At 51.0% G+C, this 16978-nt stretch overlaps 2 protein-coding genes across 10 annotated transcripts in view; one reads left to right on the top strand and one right to left on the bottom strand.

Moving 5' to 3' along the window:
• The window catches only part of LOC113028834 (5'-AMP-activated protein kinase subunit gamma-2-like), a 23982-nt gene extending 7998 nt beyond the window's left edge, over nucleotides 1–15984 (bottom strand). Inside the window, exons 1-10 of one of the 9 annotated variants that reach the window (XM_080306885.1) lie at nucleotides 15692–15984; nucleotides 15450–15536; nucleotides 13977–14048; nucleotides 12959–13155; nucleotides 12740–12861; nucleotides 4424–4701; nucleotides 2670–2718; nucleotides 1901–2010; nucleotides 1660–1741; nucleotides 15–73 (exon numbers count right to left, since the gene is read on the bottom strand). In XM_080306885.1, the coding sequence (XP_080163011.1) occupies nucleotides 15–73; nucleotides 1660–1741; nucleotides 1901–2010; nucleotides 2670–2718; nucleotides 4424–4701; nucleotides 12740–12861; nucleotides 12959–13155; nucleotides 13977–14048; nucleotides 15450–15536 (1056 nt within the window). In that variant the 5' untranslated portion in view covers nucleotides 15692–15984. Of the gene's footprint in view, nucleotides 1–14; nucleotides 74–1659; nucleotides 1742–1900; nucleotides 2011–2669; nucleotides 2719–4423; nucleotides 4702–6772; nucleotides 6798–7816; nucleotides 8532–12739; nucleotides 12862–12958; nucleotides 13156–13976; nucleotides 14049–15449; nucleotides 15537–15691 lie in introns of those variants that run through there. The other 8 variants (XM_080306884.1, XM_080306886.1, XM_080306889.1 and 5 more) reach the window with 8 other exon arrangements.
• The window catches only part of LOC145431207 (uncharacterized), a 382620-nt gene that overhangs the window by 277795 nt on the left and 87847 nt on the right, over nucleotides 1–16978 (top strand). The window lies entirely within an intron of this gene.

The following is a 16978-nucleotide window of genomic DNA, read 5'->3' as shown; positions in this document are numbered from 1 at the left end:
TGTGTGTGTGTTACCATGGGGGACTTGTAGTATCTGGTGAGGATGTTGATGAAGTCAGTGATGGTCAACATTCCTGAAACAGAGATCCACGAATCAACTCCAGCAGGGAACAAGGTTGGCATGCCCAGGGGCTGGGATACATTTGTGTGGTTGTAGTGTCAGGATTACAGTTAGGTTATGGTTCGGCTCAGAGTGAGGGACAATAATTAGATGTCCCCACTAAGATATGAAAACGAGTGTGTGTGTGTGGGTAGGGCTGCCACAGACGATTATTTTGATAGTCGACTAATCAGATCATCATCCACTGGACGTACAGCGTACAGCTTCTTGCACCAGCAGCATCTGCTCTTATATAACTATCATTAGTTTACAGCTTTAAGTGTTTAAGGTCTGTGCTAACTAAAAATAAAGACAAGATGATAGTTTATTAAATTTTAATGAAATTTGCAGATTGTTTCGGTGAAGTTTAATAAACTCCTTGCTTTCTAAAATATAACAGGACACCGGAGTAAATTCTGGAGCATCTCACACTTCTGATAATCAGCTGTCTGCTTGATGTTTATTCAGCTGTGTAAAAACTATAACTTTAATCTCAGCCAAACCGATTTACCCAGGAACAAATAAAATACTAAAAAAAAGCCAAACAACAACAGTTTTAAGTTATCTAAGTGACTCATATATCATGTTTAACCTGAGCAGCGAAAGACGGCGGTGGGTTTGAAAACGATTTGCGGGGAGTCCGGTGTTCTCACGGCTCTAGTTAGCCTAGCCCCCGGCTAGCTATCGAGCTAGTGGGTAACAGACGTCTCCGAAAACGTCGGAGCGCTTTTGAAAATATGTGGTGTCCTGATAAACTGAGCAGATATTTGAGGTTTACACAGCTACATTCTCGCCTGAAAATATGTTAAAGGTTTATTTTGTGACCCAGAAAGAATAATAAGAGTAATATTAAAACTAACTAGCTGCCGCCATTGTTGGAAACTGAGCTGGGCTGCGCTATGAATTCTGGGACAGAGCTACTTCTTCTTCGGGGTTTAACGGCAGCTGGCATCCTTGTACATGCAGTGCTGCCATCTTCTGTTTCAGTCCGTTATTACACTCTTAAATCCTGCTACTTATTCCTGCGTCTTTTGTGATCTTACAAAGCTTCAAACGACGCGTCGACTACGATTTAATAGTCGACTAATCGTAGCAACCCTATGTGTGGGTGTGACTTTCTCTGATACACAAGCAGCCTGATTTCCTCTGAAGGTAACCAGGTAACCACAGGTGAGTCAGGTGACTCCACCTGCCGATGAGTGTCACGCTGTCGCTCACACACCGGCTCTGCCATCTCGGCCTCCGCCCACTGGTTGCCAGTCCTGAGTGAGCACCTCCGACTGGGGGCGGAGCTTGTCCACAGGTGAGGAAATTATTGACCAGCATGAATGGTTTCACGAATTACTGCTGAAAGCGTGGATGCACTTCCTGTCTCGAGCGCACGTGCAGGATGTGACCTCAGGTATGATCAGGTGATTAATTCAGTTCATTACTCAGGTTTTATTCACGTACAGGAAGTGAGGTCACTGAGCTGACCGTTTTCTGGGTCCATCCAAAGATTATTATTTTCACAAAGAAGCTTTTATTTTGAAAGGTGGTGTGTCTTGCTGTGAATCTTACCCACAAAGCTTTGCTTCTTGCTCTCCCACAGCGGAGCGGCTCGCACGCCGTTGGCCACCAGAGCGAAGAACGCCTTCTTCACCTGAAACAGCAGGGAGACAGACCGGACCGATAATCAGCGACGGTCTAATAACCAATAATCAGTCACTGATGGCCGTGTGGGCGTGTCTCTGCTCACACACACACTGATTAAAGTTTTCAGTGGCGACGGAGGCTGTGGCGTGCCGCCCCGGCGTCTCACCTGCAGCGTGGTGTCGAACACCACCAGCTTGGAGCTTGTGGGGATGATGTCGTAGCACTTGTGGCACTTCATGAAGCGCATGTAGATGTCTCTCTCCGACGCCTCGGACGCTGCAGAGACACAGATCTGAGGTCAGCACCTCTGTACACCCCAGATATCCACAGTCTTACATCACTTCCTGCTGAGTCACAGAGAGAAAGTGACTTGCTCGCCCTTCAGATTATCATAACAGCATTAACAGAAAAAACCTCAGTGTGTGTGCGCCACACGACAGTAATCTCCATGAGCTGGTTGCCACGGTGATTTCAACACACTGATCAGCTGAGCTGGTCTCTAAAGCCGTCTGTTGCCCTGACAACAGAACAGCTGACGGCTGGTTGCCCTGCCAGCTGCAGGATGATGACGTCAGACGCTTTTAGCCTCTGGGTGAAACCCGAGGCTTTTGACTGGACGTCACCGGTTCACAGGCCCCTCTGCTGGAGGATGATTTTCAGTGTTACCTGAATGTTTCTGCCACGTTTAATCCCTCCTCATCTTTACATCATTACATGTAACTTATATCTTTAACAAGCTGCAGCTCTGTGAGCGTCTCCTCCTGCCAATCACGTCGGAGCGAGTCACGCTGCAGCCCAGTCGCCAGGGACGGGCCGCTCCAGCTGTTTGTAACATCTGTAAAAGGACGGCTGTCCTTCATCGATGCTGATCATCAGGCAGCACACAGACTCGTGACAGGCTGATACGGACAGCTCGCCTCAGCTCAGGGTCTTACCGGCATCATCGGGGTCCGGCTGCTCCGACATGGTGTCTGCAACCTCCACCTGCAGACAAGGACACGGCACAGGTGTTCATCTGCCCGCCCATCTTTGCTCCGTGTGCAGGTTTACTGCCAACATCACACCTGACACACACACACACACTGTGCAGAGAAACACTCCAATATTTATACTTCCAGGAGAAATTTCATGGTTCAAAGACGGCATGTTTCTGTGGCTGTTCAGTGTGAAGATCCACACAGTCCACTCAGAAAATGCCCACACAAGTAACACGCACTCCAACCCACTGTGACCCCTGATCATCGCCCACTCTGACCCTGATCATCACCCACTCTGACGCTGATTAACCATTTAATCAGTTTCACAAATTAACATTAAACTAGGGTTAAACTCCTTCTACTGCTGATACAACCCTTCAGGTAAAATCTGCCTCCTGCTGGTGGAAGTATGAGCTACAGTCTGCAGAGGGTGACTCCAGCCTGTACCTTTAACAGGGCAGCTGCTGATTGGATTGTTTTCTAACATGACGTCAATGCCCACCTGCATCTGCCAGGTGAATGCTACCTGCAGCAGCTGTGAGCGTGTTTAATGAAGGAGGGCAGCTGGTGTGGGAGTGGGTGTGGGGGCCTGCGCTGTCACGGGGCATCTTCCGGTGAGCACGCGGTCACGCCTCCGTGTCATTAAGCGTGGTGTGGCGGCAGCCGATCGCCGGGGTCACGTGTCCCCGTCGCCGCGGTGGAGTGTCAGCGGCCCAGGTGTGACGGACATGAAACGGCGGCGCTTTCGCGTCAACACCGCTGATTCCTGAACGCGCTTCTGCTGCGGAGAAATCAGTGCTAACGACAGTGACGTTAGCGCGTACCCGACAGCCGCCGCTCATCAAACCGTCTGTCCTCCTCCTCCGCTCCGGTCCGCCTCGGGGTTCGTATCCGGGGATCAGCGGGACACTCACGGCTTCATCCCGTGTGCGCCCCGGAGAACCTGCTGTGCCGGTAAACGTCCGTCTTCAGTCGGCTTCAGGTTGAAACAGCAGCCGCGACCACCGGAGCCGCAGCCGCTAACAAGCTCGCGGAGCTAACAGGTGGCACTTCCGGTGCGACATTTCACAACAAAAGCATAGGAGAAAAAAGCGCGTTTTTAGACTATATATTAGTTTATTTTTTTGTTAACTTATAATAAATAATAATCAGAAAAAGAACCGAAAGTGAAAGACTGGAAACTTTCATTTATCTTACCAAAACGTTTCAGCACCGCCAGGATGTTTTTGGTTTTCTTTATAAAGCATTTTAGTTTTATAACTTAATTAAAATGGAACCAGCTCTGTTTTCTATAGTCACTGTTGTCCTGTACCTGAATTTTTCTGTTATAAATATATTTAATTTCAAACACAGATGACAAATGCAGAGCTCCAGCTTGTCCCATTAAAATTCACCTGTTTTTAAAACACCAGCTGGTTGAGTTTATTTTGAAAGTACAACTTCCTGTTCCTGCCTAATTATCTGTGTGAACTTGACGCGAACTTGCGTGCGCCTCAGCATCCCCGCGCTGGGTTGACGGAAACAGCCGATGAGAGCCGGAGATGACCGGAAACGGCCGATGAGAGCCGGAGCTCAGGGTTTTGGAGCGTTTCCTCTGGTTTTCTTTGATTTCTGATTAAACGTGTTTCGTTTTTAAAATAATAAATGTAAATAAATAAAAGGTGAGACACCATCCAGCAAACATAGAGGATCAATAAACGCTCCGCACTCACCAGCGTCCCAACAGGGGGAGCAGGAGGAGGAGATGCCACAGGAGGCGGGGCCGGTGGAGGCTTCTGACAGCAGGAGGAGGAGGAAAGGGAGGTGAAGGAGGCGGAGGAGAACGTAGAGACTCGCTGGCCGGTGTCGGGGGGCGAGGAGAAGGAGCGCAGCCTCCTGGTCTCCGGACGCCTTGGCTCCGTCAGGTACGTCTCCAGATGGAAAACACTCGCCTCCTCCTGACGAGAGACCGGAGGAGCAGAAGGGGGAGGAGGGGAGGACAGACTGTGGGCTGGAAGGAGAGGAAGGAGGATGAGGAGAAGTGAAAGGAGAAAAAATCAGAAAGAATTAATAATAAAGAAAAGAGGGAAGGAAGGAAGAAAGGAGGAGGCGAGAAAATGAAGACAGGAGGAGAAAAACAGGAAGTAGGAGGAGGAGATGAAGAAGAACAGAGAAGTAAGGAGAAGGAAATGAGAGGGGGGGGGTGAAATGGGGGGAGAGAGGAGAAGGAGGAGCGGTCAGTGAGGCTTCAGGAGTAAGTGAGCAGACGTTGCCTCCTGCAGGAGGTTCAGGGTCACTGCATCATCTGTGACACACACAAAACCTCTGATTTTTAGAATCCGGATGTGCTGCCCCTCATGAGTGTCGCTGCTGATGGGACAACACGGAGTACAGGGACCTGACCGAGCAGGAGGACCTGACCGAGCAGGAGGACCTGACCGAGCAGGAGGACCCGCCTCCAGCTCTGTACATGTCTCAGTACCTGCTGTTCCTACTGCACTGCACCAACATACTTACACGTTTCTATGTGATTATACTGCTCGTACTGTGTGTACTGTGTGGTTGTTGAGTGTAACATTTATCGCTGCCCTGTGCGTCTGCTGCTGTAACATGTGTTTGCATCTCTGAGCTTATCTTTTAAAAGGGGGCGGGGCTTCTTACGGGCAGGACAAATGACGCGGAGAGCGAGCGATGAAGAGCAGAGTGCCCTTCGTCACCCAGACGCCCCGCCTCTTATCTGCCCGCCTGCTGCTGGCAGGTCACGTCTGTTTGTGCACAGAAAGATGTGAACGTGCCGGCAACAAAAGCAGAGAACATTCAGTGCTCTGTGTGTGTGTGTGTGTGTGTGTCTGTGTGTGTGTGTGTGTCTGTGTGTGTGTCTGTGTGTGTGTGTGTGTGTGTGTGTGTGTGTGTTTAATAATGTAGGTTAGCTTGTACTTCCCACACACACAGCAATCTGCTCTAATAGGAAACTCTACACAGTGCTGGGGGGAACACAAAGTGACGGCACTTTAACAGATTAGAGAGAGGACCACACATGCACACACACACACACACAGACACACACACAGACACACACACACAGTCAGGGCTCAAACTGTCTGAATTAAGGAGGACCAAACGTTTCTGAGAGAGCGCTGTGAACGTGTGAGTCCTTTCAGGCCCAGATCACTGCAGACTACACGTCCCACAATGCACTGCTGGACATTTAGGGTCACGTTCTAATCACAGACAGTATCAAAGATGTTCGCGGTGCCGCAGTCACACTCTGGGTCAGAGTCTGACCTCTGACCCCAGTAACCACAGGGCTGGATGGAAGCTGAGGAAGTGGTGGAGTTAGGTGGCTTCACGCTGCTCCTCCTGCTCTGACCTCATCACATCTGCTGCCAGTCTCCACCTGCTTCATCTCCAGCACCTCCACCTGTGTGTCCACAGGCTGCTGCTCCTCCCTCCGCCGCCTGCTCTGTGACTCACACTGTACTGTATCTGTAAGTGCGTGCTGGACCAATAAAGTTGTAATGATTGTTCTGTGTGTGTGGGCGTGTCCACGCTGCTGTGAGGTCATGGCGACACTATCAGCTGATCACACAAACACTGATTACAGGCTCAGTTCTGCTGAAAAGATCTACGGCGCCGTGACGCACGCTGAGGCGGACCGCAGCGGCATGACAGGGTGACATTTGTGTTGCAGCCTTTCTTAGTTCCCAGGCACCCAGATCTCTCTCTCTCACCCACACACACACACACACACACGCACACACACGCACACACACACACACACACACGCACACACACACACACACGCACACACACACGCACACACACACACACACACATACACACACACACGCGCGCACACACACGCGCACACACACACACACACACGCACACACACACACACACACACACACGCGCACACACACACACACACGCACACACACGCGCGCGCACACACACACACACACACACGCGCACACACACACACACACACACACACACACACGCGCGCGCACACACACACACACAGGTGAACAGAGGCCCTGAGCAGAGCTGATGTGAGGACCGGCTAACCTGGCGCTCACCTGAGCTCATGAACGTGCTCAGATTGTGGCTGCAGCTCTGCTGCTGAGACAGCTGAGTGGAGCTACACCTGCACAACGGTTGGTGCCTTTGTGGTGGAGGTCCTGAATCATAGAAGGTCTTAAATAATCAGGCCCCATCTTATCTTAATGACCTTGTAGTACCATATCACTTCGCTCTCGCTCTGCAGGCCTACTTGTTGTTCCTAGAGTATTTAAAAGTAGAATGGGAGGCAGAGCCTTCAGTTTTCAGGCCCCTCTTCTGTGGAACCAGCTTCCAGTTTGGATTCAGGAGACAGACACTATCTCTACTTTCAAGATTAGGCTTCAAACTTTCCTTTTTGCTAAAGCATATAGTTAGGGCTGGACCAGGTGACCCTGAATCCTCCCTTAGTTATGCTGCAATAGAACTAGGCTGTTAAAGGTCAGTTCTTCCTTCCCACTGTCACCACGTGCTCTGCGTGCTCAGGTTTCTTTGTATTATTGTAGGGTCTACTTCAGGTAACTGTGGCTGTGATTCACGCCACATAAATAAAGCTGAATTGAAGCGGACATTGGAGGTGAAACGAGCTGAAGAACAGGAGCGCCGTGGAGTCAGCTGACGGTCTCCTGCATGTTGTGTTTCAGCCTGAATCAAACGTGTGAACTGTTTTCCTCGGGCTCCGGACACTTCCTGCTCTACGTGACCTTCTGTACTAAACTCTGTGATCACGTTTACAGATACATTTTTTTCTCGTCCCGCGTGAGGACACAGCTCAGTCTACAGCTCAGTCTACAGCCTTTAAGACCGTTAACTCTGATTGATCCCACACAGACCTGATCTAACGAGCCCGTCTCGCCTCCTGCAGCTCTGGACTGATCGGCAGACGCCGTGTTGGCCGAGACCAGAGCGCCTGAGAGCTGCACCTGCACACACACCTGAGACCACCAGGGACCCTGCAGCAGTGAGGCTGTGGGTCCCTGCAACAGGAGGAGGTGCAGAGCTGCAGCAGGAGGTGCCCTCGTGGGGAGGCGGGTCGATAAACCACCGTGCAGTGTTCTGCTTACTGTAGTCGAGCGGCCCGACGGGGTCCGACCGGCCCCTGGTCATATGACACTCCTCCTCCTCGCTGCAGGAGGCGCGGCGGCCTGTCCTCCTCTGCAGCAGCTCCCGCCTCCTCCTGCCGGACAGAGGAAGCAGCTGCACGTGCAGCACGCCGCAGGGCTCTGACCGCCGCCTCAGCTTCGTCCCGTCCGCCTGGCCTGCCGCTCGGTCCTCCGCCATTAACCATGACGTGGACTTCCTCCTCTCTCTCCCTCTGCCCGGCTCCGCCCTCCTCCTGTCTCTCCTGACCTCCTCCTCCTCCACGCTGGGCTCATACGTCCTGCGCTCTCTCCGTGCGCCGCTCTTCTTCTTCTCCTCTGTTTGGTCCTCCTCCGTCGCTCCACACGGTTCAGACTTCCTCCTCATCATCCGTCCGTACGTCAGTCTGTCCCTGTTCTCTTTCTTCGTCTCCTCCCCCTCGTCTTCCTCCTCCTCGTTTCCTCCTGCATACGGCTCGCTCCTCCTCCTCCCTGTCCATCGCTCCTTCTCCTTCCACTTCCTCAGCACCAGGCTGCTCAGACGCCTCATCGCCATCAAAAACACTCAAAGCTAAATCAAACGTCTCCTTCAAAGCGGCGACGGTTATAAACAGTTAATAACCAAATGAGTAAAACACTGTAAGTAAAGTCTGGATTTCATTCACTGGTTTAAAAATACAAATTCATCTTTGCTCCTCGAGTGGAAACAGGAAACACTCAAACAGCATAAACCACATCAAACCTGCAGAGTGTGTTTCACTAGAACTGCACAAACTGAGCTCAGGTCAAAAGTCAGGAGCTGTCAGCCAATCCTGAGGCTCTGAAGACAATAGCTGCGTTCTGATTGGCTGCTGCAGGGTCCGTCAGTTTTAAGTTTTCAGTGTTTTTCTTACAGAGTTCAGTTTAAAGCCTGAAGGACGGCAGAGGAGGAGAAAGTGCTGTCGTCAAAGTCCAGGCAGGAAGTTCAAGTCCGCAAAAAGTCCCGACGTCCTGTTGAGTCACACAGAGACGGGGAGACGGACAGGTGAACGGACGTGTTCGTCCTGCAGAGTCCTCAGACTGTTTGAGCCCCGCAGAGTATCAGAGCTCACTCTGTGTGTGTGGTAGCCATGCCTCCCTCTGCTGCCTGCACTGAAAAACACTGTGGAGCTACAGTCAGACTGAGCCTCTCTGAGGGAGGAGGAGCAGGAGGGGAGGAGGGGAGGAGGAGGAAGGGGGTGGAGTCTCGCTCTGTGCTCTGACTGAAGCTAACGCGCTGTGAGGTCACAAACATGCATCAAAGTCTGTGATAAACTGGGTCATCACTGTGAGCGTCACCGCCACAGAGGGACCGTTTGACATACGGGGACGTGAGCGGCGGCTGAGGTCGCTGGACTCGGACGCCTCCACACTCACAGATTTCACCTGTGGGATCATCAGTGTGATGATGTCATGATGATGTCATCCCATCATGGACCGAAGCCTCTGAGGAACGCTTCCGGCAGCTTCCGCCACGCTACAAACAGGTGTACCTAATAAAGTGTCTTGTTTCTTACTGACGCTCATCAGGAAAGACAAACCTGAGATCTGATTGGTGAGGAGATAACAACATGACATGAGCGAGCGGCAGTGAGACCGTAACGAGCGTTCGTGGTGTGTATCTGACTCCCTGGTGATGTCACAGGTCTGAGGCTTCGAACACGGCTGTGAAGCTGCTGCGGTGTGAAATCAGGCCATGATGATGTAACGTGTATTATTTCCACAGTAAGTCCTCAGAGCGCTCCAACGTCGGTGACGTCCACGCTTCCTGCAGTGTGGGAAAAAGGCCGTGAGTTCATGCTGCAGGTGGTCACAGCGTGAGACGGGAACAAAGGCGCTCTCTGCTCCGCCCAGCCCGAGGCGCCGCACTGCGGTTTTGAAGGATCACAGTTACAGGATCATGAGGCGGATACAGCGGCAGCTTTCTAATATCAGGTCACTGTTTACTTACACAGCAGCGGGGCGCCGGCACCAGCACGGATCAGCTGTCACAGCCTCGCTGGGTCATTCTGAACCGCAGACTCTGAGAGGCTCAGGCTCCGCCCCCAGCAGGACCTCCCACAGCTGGGCTCGCAGAGATACCAACCCTGCTCCGGGCAAAACTCAGCGTGACCCCAGAAGTCACAGACACTGGAAGCTAGCGACACGAAGTGGGCGGGTCCTGAGGTAATGTTTTCTGAATTCTGAGGCCAATGAGAGTAGTGGTAAATACGAGCGTTACTGAGGCAACGCTCCGTGTGTGGACGCTGTGTGTCATGCCAGCGTGATGAAGACATCAGCTTCAGCTAGCAGGCTAACCAGCCCCATGTTGGCTGTTACCATAGAAACTAAAGGTCAGTCATTCAACTTTAACCCACCAACAGCGTAGACAGACACGCTCAGACCTCCCTATGCTCCACCCACCCCCTTCATCTCCTAGGACACCCGGGTCTCCTCCTGTAACAAGCATCCATCCAGTTGTTCACCGAGAGGAAGTCTGCAGGAAAAAGACCTCTGAACTACCAAAATAAAAGCTTTTTTAAAGCTAAACCAAGAAAGAAGCCTGTCAATCACAGAGTAACCCCGCCCAGAATCATCGCATGATTGTTTTCCTTCTATTGAGAACAAAGTTAAACTTCATTCAATCAGCGCGAGACCACCAGCTCTGACATCATTGACCAATCAGAGTCACACCCTGCTGGACGTTAGAGAGGCTGCAGGTTTGAGGCTTATGAGCCCTGCAGTGGGGACTAAGTGTGAGTGCACCCTCACATTATGGGCTTTTTTGCAGAATGTTTTAGAGGATTGTAGGGTTACGTCACAGTTCCAGGTTAGAGTCCACCGCAGTCCTCTGCAGCACGAACACGTGTGAGAGCGAGCCCGAGCTGCCAAACGCTCCGACTGAAGAGACGCCAAGCCCTGCTCCGGAAATTCACCCGGGAGGGGCGGCGAGGGGCAGAGGGAGTGTGTGTGTGAGGGCCTGTGTTAATAACAGCAGCTGCTAAGCTGATTTATTCCCTCTAATAGAGTCTGAATTGACTTTTAATATCCGGAGCATTGATTGCATTCAGGCTGCTCACACTCACAGCAGCCGGCGGAAGTGATCCAGCGATAAACGCGAAGTCTGAGGTCTGAGTCTGAGGTCTGAGTCTGAAGTCTGAGGTCTGACTCTAAAGTCTGAGTCTGTAGTCTAAGGAGCTTGGAAAGAAAAGCGTTTGGACTTCTTTAAGTGGCTTGAAGACGTTTCACCTCTCATCCGAGAAGCTTCTTCAGTTCTGAAGCTCCTTAGACTACAATGACCTGGATGACTGGGAACCTTCACAGACATCTGAAGTCTGAGTCTGAGGTCTGAGTCTGAAGTCTGAGGTCTGAGTCTGAGGTCTGAGTCTGAAGTCTAAGTCTGAGGTCTGAGTCTGAGGTCTGAGTCTGAAGTCTGAAGTCTGAGGGCCAAGTCTGAGGTCTGAGTCTGAAGTCTGAGGTCTGAGGTCTGAGGTCTGAGTCTTACTCTGAGGTCCGAGGTCTGAGTCTGAGTCTGAGTCTGAAGTCTGAGTCTGAGTCTGACTCTGAGGTCCGAGTCTGACTCTGAGGTCCGAGTCTGAGGTCTGAGTCTGAGGTATGAAGTCTGAGGTCTGAGGTCTGAGTCTGAAGTCTGAGGTCTGAGTCTGAAGTCTGAGTCTGAGGTCTTGAGTCTGAAGTCTGAAGTCTGAGGTCTGAGTCTGAGGTCTGAGTCTGAAGTCTGAGGTCTGAGTCTGACTCTGAGGTCTGAGGTCTGAGGTCTGAGGTCTTGAGTCTGAAGTCTGAAGTCTGAGTCTGAGGTCTGAGGTCTGAGTCTGAGGTCTGAGTCTGAGGTCTGAGTCTGAAGTCTGAAGTCTGAGGGCCAAGTCTGAGGTCTGAGTCTGAAGTCTGAGGTCTGAGTCTTACTCTGAGGTCTGAGTCTGACTCTGACTCTGACTCTGAGGTCCGAGGTCTGACTCTGAGGTCTGAGTCTGACTCTGACTCTGAGGTCTGAGGTCTGAGGTCCGAGGTCTGAAGTCTGAGGTCTGAGTCTGAAGTCCGAGTCTGACTCTGAGGTCCGAGTCTGAGGTCTGAGTCTGAGGTATGAAGTCTGAGGTCTGAGGTCTGAGTCTGAAGTCTGAGGTCTGAGTCTGAAGTCTGAGTCTGAGGTCTGAGGTCTGAGTCTGAGGTCTGAGTCTGAAGACTGAGGTCTGAGTCTGAGGTCTTGAGTCTGAAGTCTGAAGTCTGAGGTCTGAGTCTGAGGTCTGAGGTCTGAGGTCTGAGTCTGAGGTCTGAGTCTGAAGTCTGAAGTCTGAAGTCTGAAGTCTGAGGTCTGAGTCTGAGGTCTGAGTCTGAAGTCTGAGGTCTGAGTCTGACTCTGAGGTCTGAGTCTGAGGTCTGAGTCTGAGGTCTGAAGTCTGAGGTCTGAGGTCCGAGTCTGACTCAGAGACAGCTTCAGCTCCTGTCTGTGACTACAGGCGATGGATACATGGAGATAATGAAGTCTCTGGCCCCAGTGTCCACCTTTAGCTTTACTATGTGCTGATTTCTATGTTAGCGTTCCTCTTAGCTCACCTGATCACTGAAACACTTGAGTCAGGAGAAGATTGACAGTTTGAAAGCAGCAAGTGAGGAAGAGGAGGAGGTCCTGATCTGCTGAGTCATTTACCTGAAACTTTAAAATCTCAGGTGTGTTCTTACAGCCTACCTTTGAACATTATTACATCTGGGCGGAGAATCGGCTTTGCTGTTTGTTCTCTTGGCTCAATTACACGACCACTAGATGGTGCGAAAGGTGCACAGAGACAGGACACACTCCAGGTTCTGTGTGTGTGCAGGTGAATGCATGCGTTTCCACAAACACTAAAACACTCCTGCGTCAGGCTCTACTGTTACACTATACAATAACACACTCACACACTGTACTTCTGGCCTTGTCTCTCTTGTTGCGGCTGAACAGTTTGATGCTGACGGGGGAGGATGAGGGTTGATGGTTTGAATCCCTGGAGGCAGACCTGAAGATCCCACTGAAACTTAGCCTGACACACACACACAGTGCAGTGTGAGTCTCTTTAAAGATAAATCTCCGAGTGTCACTTTTCATGTTTGTGTGTGTGTTCAGGTGTGTTTATTTACCTGCGTGGGGATCTGGGCGGTGAGTCCAGCTGCGGGGGTCCGGGCTGGTAGGGGAAGATGGTTTTAGGAGAGCTGGGGCTGGTCTTGGAGCTGGAGGTCCTGGCGGGGGCGGAGCGTGGGCTGGAGGGTCGGCTGAAGGGAGACCGATGGAAGAAGCTCCTGGTGGGGCTGGCAGAGTGGCACACGGGCTCCCCCTGCTGGATGGGAGGAAGCCATGATGGTAAACCTTCCTAACTGGATCTGTTCTGCTGTGGAACAGCTGGAGAACAGCTGTGTGACGTCAGCACACAGCTGGACATGCTGCTCCTCAGGGTTCCCTGCTAGGACCAGTTCTGTTTACATCATACATTCAGGTCCATTTATATTTGGACACGGACACAAGTTTGGTTTTTTTACCCGTTCACTGAAACATATTCCAGCTGTAGTTATGTAATGGACACAACGTGACAACGTGCAGACTCAGCGTGCAGTCGAGGTGGCCACATTCAGACTGGATGAGGGTTTAGGAGTGTCAGCGCTTTAACATGTGCCAGCCTCTTTTTAAAGGGACCAAAGTGTTAGTCCAATAATCACGTGACTGATTGAGCGATCGCCTTCCTTTACACACTAACTCAAAGCTTCCACTGCGCCTTTCCCACCTGTGCGTAGCCATGCCTCCCCCCAGGACACTTGTGCAGCAGGTTATATACATCCTACACACAGTCATTGGACCATTGACTCCAAGACTATTCACGAGCATCTTTATGTCTTTAAGCAGATTAAAGGTCCGCAGTGGATCTGAGGTGTGGCGCTGGTGTTTGGAAGGTTTGGCTGTGACAACATGAGGTCAAAGGTCTCCATGCAGGTGAAACAATCCATCCTGGCTACAATATTAGGAGTGACAAAATCTACAGTTTGGTGCTGAGAGGAAAGAAAGCACTGGACTGACTCAGGCCCGGGCTCGGTACGCTGCACACGAATGTGATTCCCTCTACTCTGAAATCAAATCGGGGTCAGGTTAAATTAAACATGGCATTACCTTACTGCCGCCGTCCCTCTCGGCTCGGCCCGGGTCTCCGTCCAGGAAGGGCATGGTGAAGACGCTCAGGTCCTGCAGCAACACAGAGACGATAACGCTGAACTGCTGAACTGCAGAGCGAAGCGGAAACTCAGACGCCTGGCATGCTGAGGACCAGCCTCCTCTCCTGTTGCATCATGGGACAGTTTGGGAGGTAAACATGAGGGCGACGAGGGAGCAGGCTGAAATTATCAGCAAACATCTGCTGAGCCGGTTGAAGCATAAACTCTGGTTTCAGCTGGTCTGAGAGTCTGAGATCAAACTCCGCCTCCATCTGCGTCTCCCAACTTTAAACTCGTCCTGCAGGTTACAGCGTCATCGAATCCACGAGCAGGAAGTCATAGAGGGCGACACACCGCGAGCAGCAACACCCGCACAGGCGGATGCGGCTTCACCTTCCTCTGAGCAAAATTGTTCACCACTACACTCTTCCCGAGGGGAGCTCAGAGCTCAGAGGTCACCACGAGGAGGGCATCCTGCAAGGCGGCGATCAGGGTTCACTCGCCCCTCTTCCTCCAGCACACTGCCTTTCTCACCAGCCTGTCTCACTGGTTGCCATTGGAAACGGATGGCTGGGATGTAGACCAACTGTGTCATCCACACACACACACACACACAGTCGTGTTTTCATATCTTTGTGGGGACATCTAATAGACATAATGCTTCCCCTAGCGTGTGTGTGTGTGTGTGTGTGTGTGTGTGTGTGTGTGTGTGTGTGTGTGTGTGTGTGTTTAGTGGTTCCAGAGGTGGACGAGAGTCGAGTTGACCCGTGACCCTCAGTGAACTCCAGGTCAATCTGTCCTCTGGGGATCAGGCTAATTGTTGGACAACAGATTAAATCAGCCAGTGTTTGGCTGCCCCGGGGTGGTGACGGAGGCGGTCTGTGATGCAGTTCGGAGTCAGCCACGGACGTTAGTGTGGACCATGAGACCAGAGGAGACGAGCAGGAACACTCCTCAAACACTCCCATCCACCGGGCCTCACCCGCCTCTCACCCGCCCACCACCACCATCACTCAGTGTGGCTTCATCTCAAACCTGCAGGGACTCAAGCCTGTCCTCAGCGTGTTCACATGAAGTCCTCCAACCAGAACAGCTGCTGACTGCCGGTCACTGCGGCTCTGTGTGTGTGTGCGTGTGTGTGTGCGTGCGTGTGTGCGTGCGTGTGCGTGCGTGTGTGTGCCCGTGCTTCTTGCCTCGTCATCATCTCTGTGGGATCAGACGGAGCGATGCTGACTCGACTGTTTTAAGTTTCTGTCTGATTTCACACAAGGCTGCACCTGTTAGCCCCGCCCACCTCCTCACACACTGGTCTGATGAGGGACCTAAGCCCCTCCCCTGGTCTCTGAGCAACATTTGCTGTACCTCTGTTGGCGATGTTATGATATGAGACACACACACACACACACACACACACACACACACACACACTTACAGGCATGTGGAGCCTCAGCGGTCTCCTCCTCTTCCTCCTGTCGCTCCTCTCCTCCTCCTCCTCCCTCCTCTCAGCCGTGCTCCCCATCTGCAGCAGAATATCCGCTCAGACAATTATCAGCTTATCTCCACCCAGCACAGCACGGCCTCCAACTACTGCTGTGGTATTTAAGTACTGCTTTGACACTGCTATAGTACTACAGTACTGCTGTGGTACTGCAGTAGTACTGCAGTAGTACTTACACTGACCTCCTGTAGTACTGCAGTAGTACTCCTGCTGCTGGATGGAGTCCAGGTGGGCGCTGCTGGCTCACCTGTGTACTCTCAGCGTGTACTCTGTCGTAGTACTGCAGTAGCGGTGCTGTCCGCGTGCTGCCAGGTCCTCTGACCTCCTCCGGGGCTCGGCGCGGAGCAAGCCGGGGCTCGGTGCGTGGATCGCGGCTGTGCAGCTGCCGCGCGCCGGGGCGTGGAGCGGAGGCTCCATGAGGCGGCAGCGGGCACGATTACGCAGCGCGTGCTCCTGCTCGGATGAGAGACGAAGTACTGTTACTATGACTACTAAGAGCGCTCGTACGACGTCACGACGCAGACGCAAGCTGTGTCCCAGCGACCGCACGCTTTTTTTTAAAATTTTTTTTAAAATAAACTTTATTTAACAAACAATGAGTACACAACATACGAACAGATGAAGTATACAAAACAACAGAACATGAACACACAAAGCCAGGGGTAAAAGAAAAAGGTAACAATTATAAGAATACACGCAAAAATTCACATACATAAATTGTTTTGAGCCTTTTTGTTGGTGGAGTCTGATATTGATTGTATGTGCATGTGCACATCCTTAAAATAATGACAGAAATATGGTGTTTTGTTAGTAAACTTACATTTATGGATAAAAACTTTAGCTAAAAGTATTAAGAAATTTATCATAAAAAACATTTCTCATACTTCTTGGGGAACTTAAAGAAACAGAATAAAACATTTTCCCATCGTAAAGAAAACTCCCTTAAAATATGGACAATAACAAAGCTGCTAAATTCCTTCCAGAATCTCTGTGTAAAAGAACAGAACCAAGAAAGATGTGTCACAGTTTCTGGATGATCCCCACAGAAAGTACAATTAGTATTTATGTCCCTTTTAAATTTGACCATGTAGTGACTGGCTGGATAACATTTATGTAGAATTTTAAATGAGACTTCTTTCACCTTATTTACAATCAAATATTTATGGGGGACCATCCAGACTGTCTTCCGCTTCATATCTGGAACAAATCGGTTCCAATAAGATATTATATATGGGAGAGAGACGATATCTTCTTGGAATAAACTACGTATTCTCTTATTGCTGTGACCAAGTTCCTGTGAAAAGCAGATTTTTCCTATTGGTGACTCAGCTGGATCAGGGAGAGTGACTGAGGTAGAGATCGAGCTGTCAGTGTTTTTATATAACATTAAAGTCCCTGAGGGTGTGCCACCAAGCACCATTGAGAATTCCTGAACATTGATTGGAAAATTATATAGTGCAATA

Source organism: Astatotilapia calliptera, chromosome 9 (assembly GCF_964374335.1).
Source record: "Astatotilapia calliptera chromosome 9, fAstCal68.1, whole genome shotgun sequence".
NCBI lineage: Eukaryota > Metazoa > Chordata > Actinopteri > Cichliformes > Cichlidae > Astatotilapia > Astatotilapia calliptera.
Note: the sequence above shows the minus strand (reverse complement) of the source record. Positions and strands in the feature narration are given on the sequence as shown.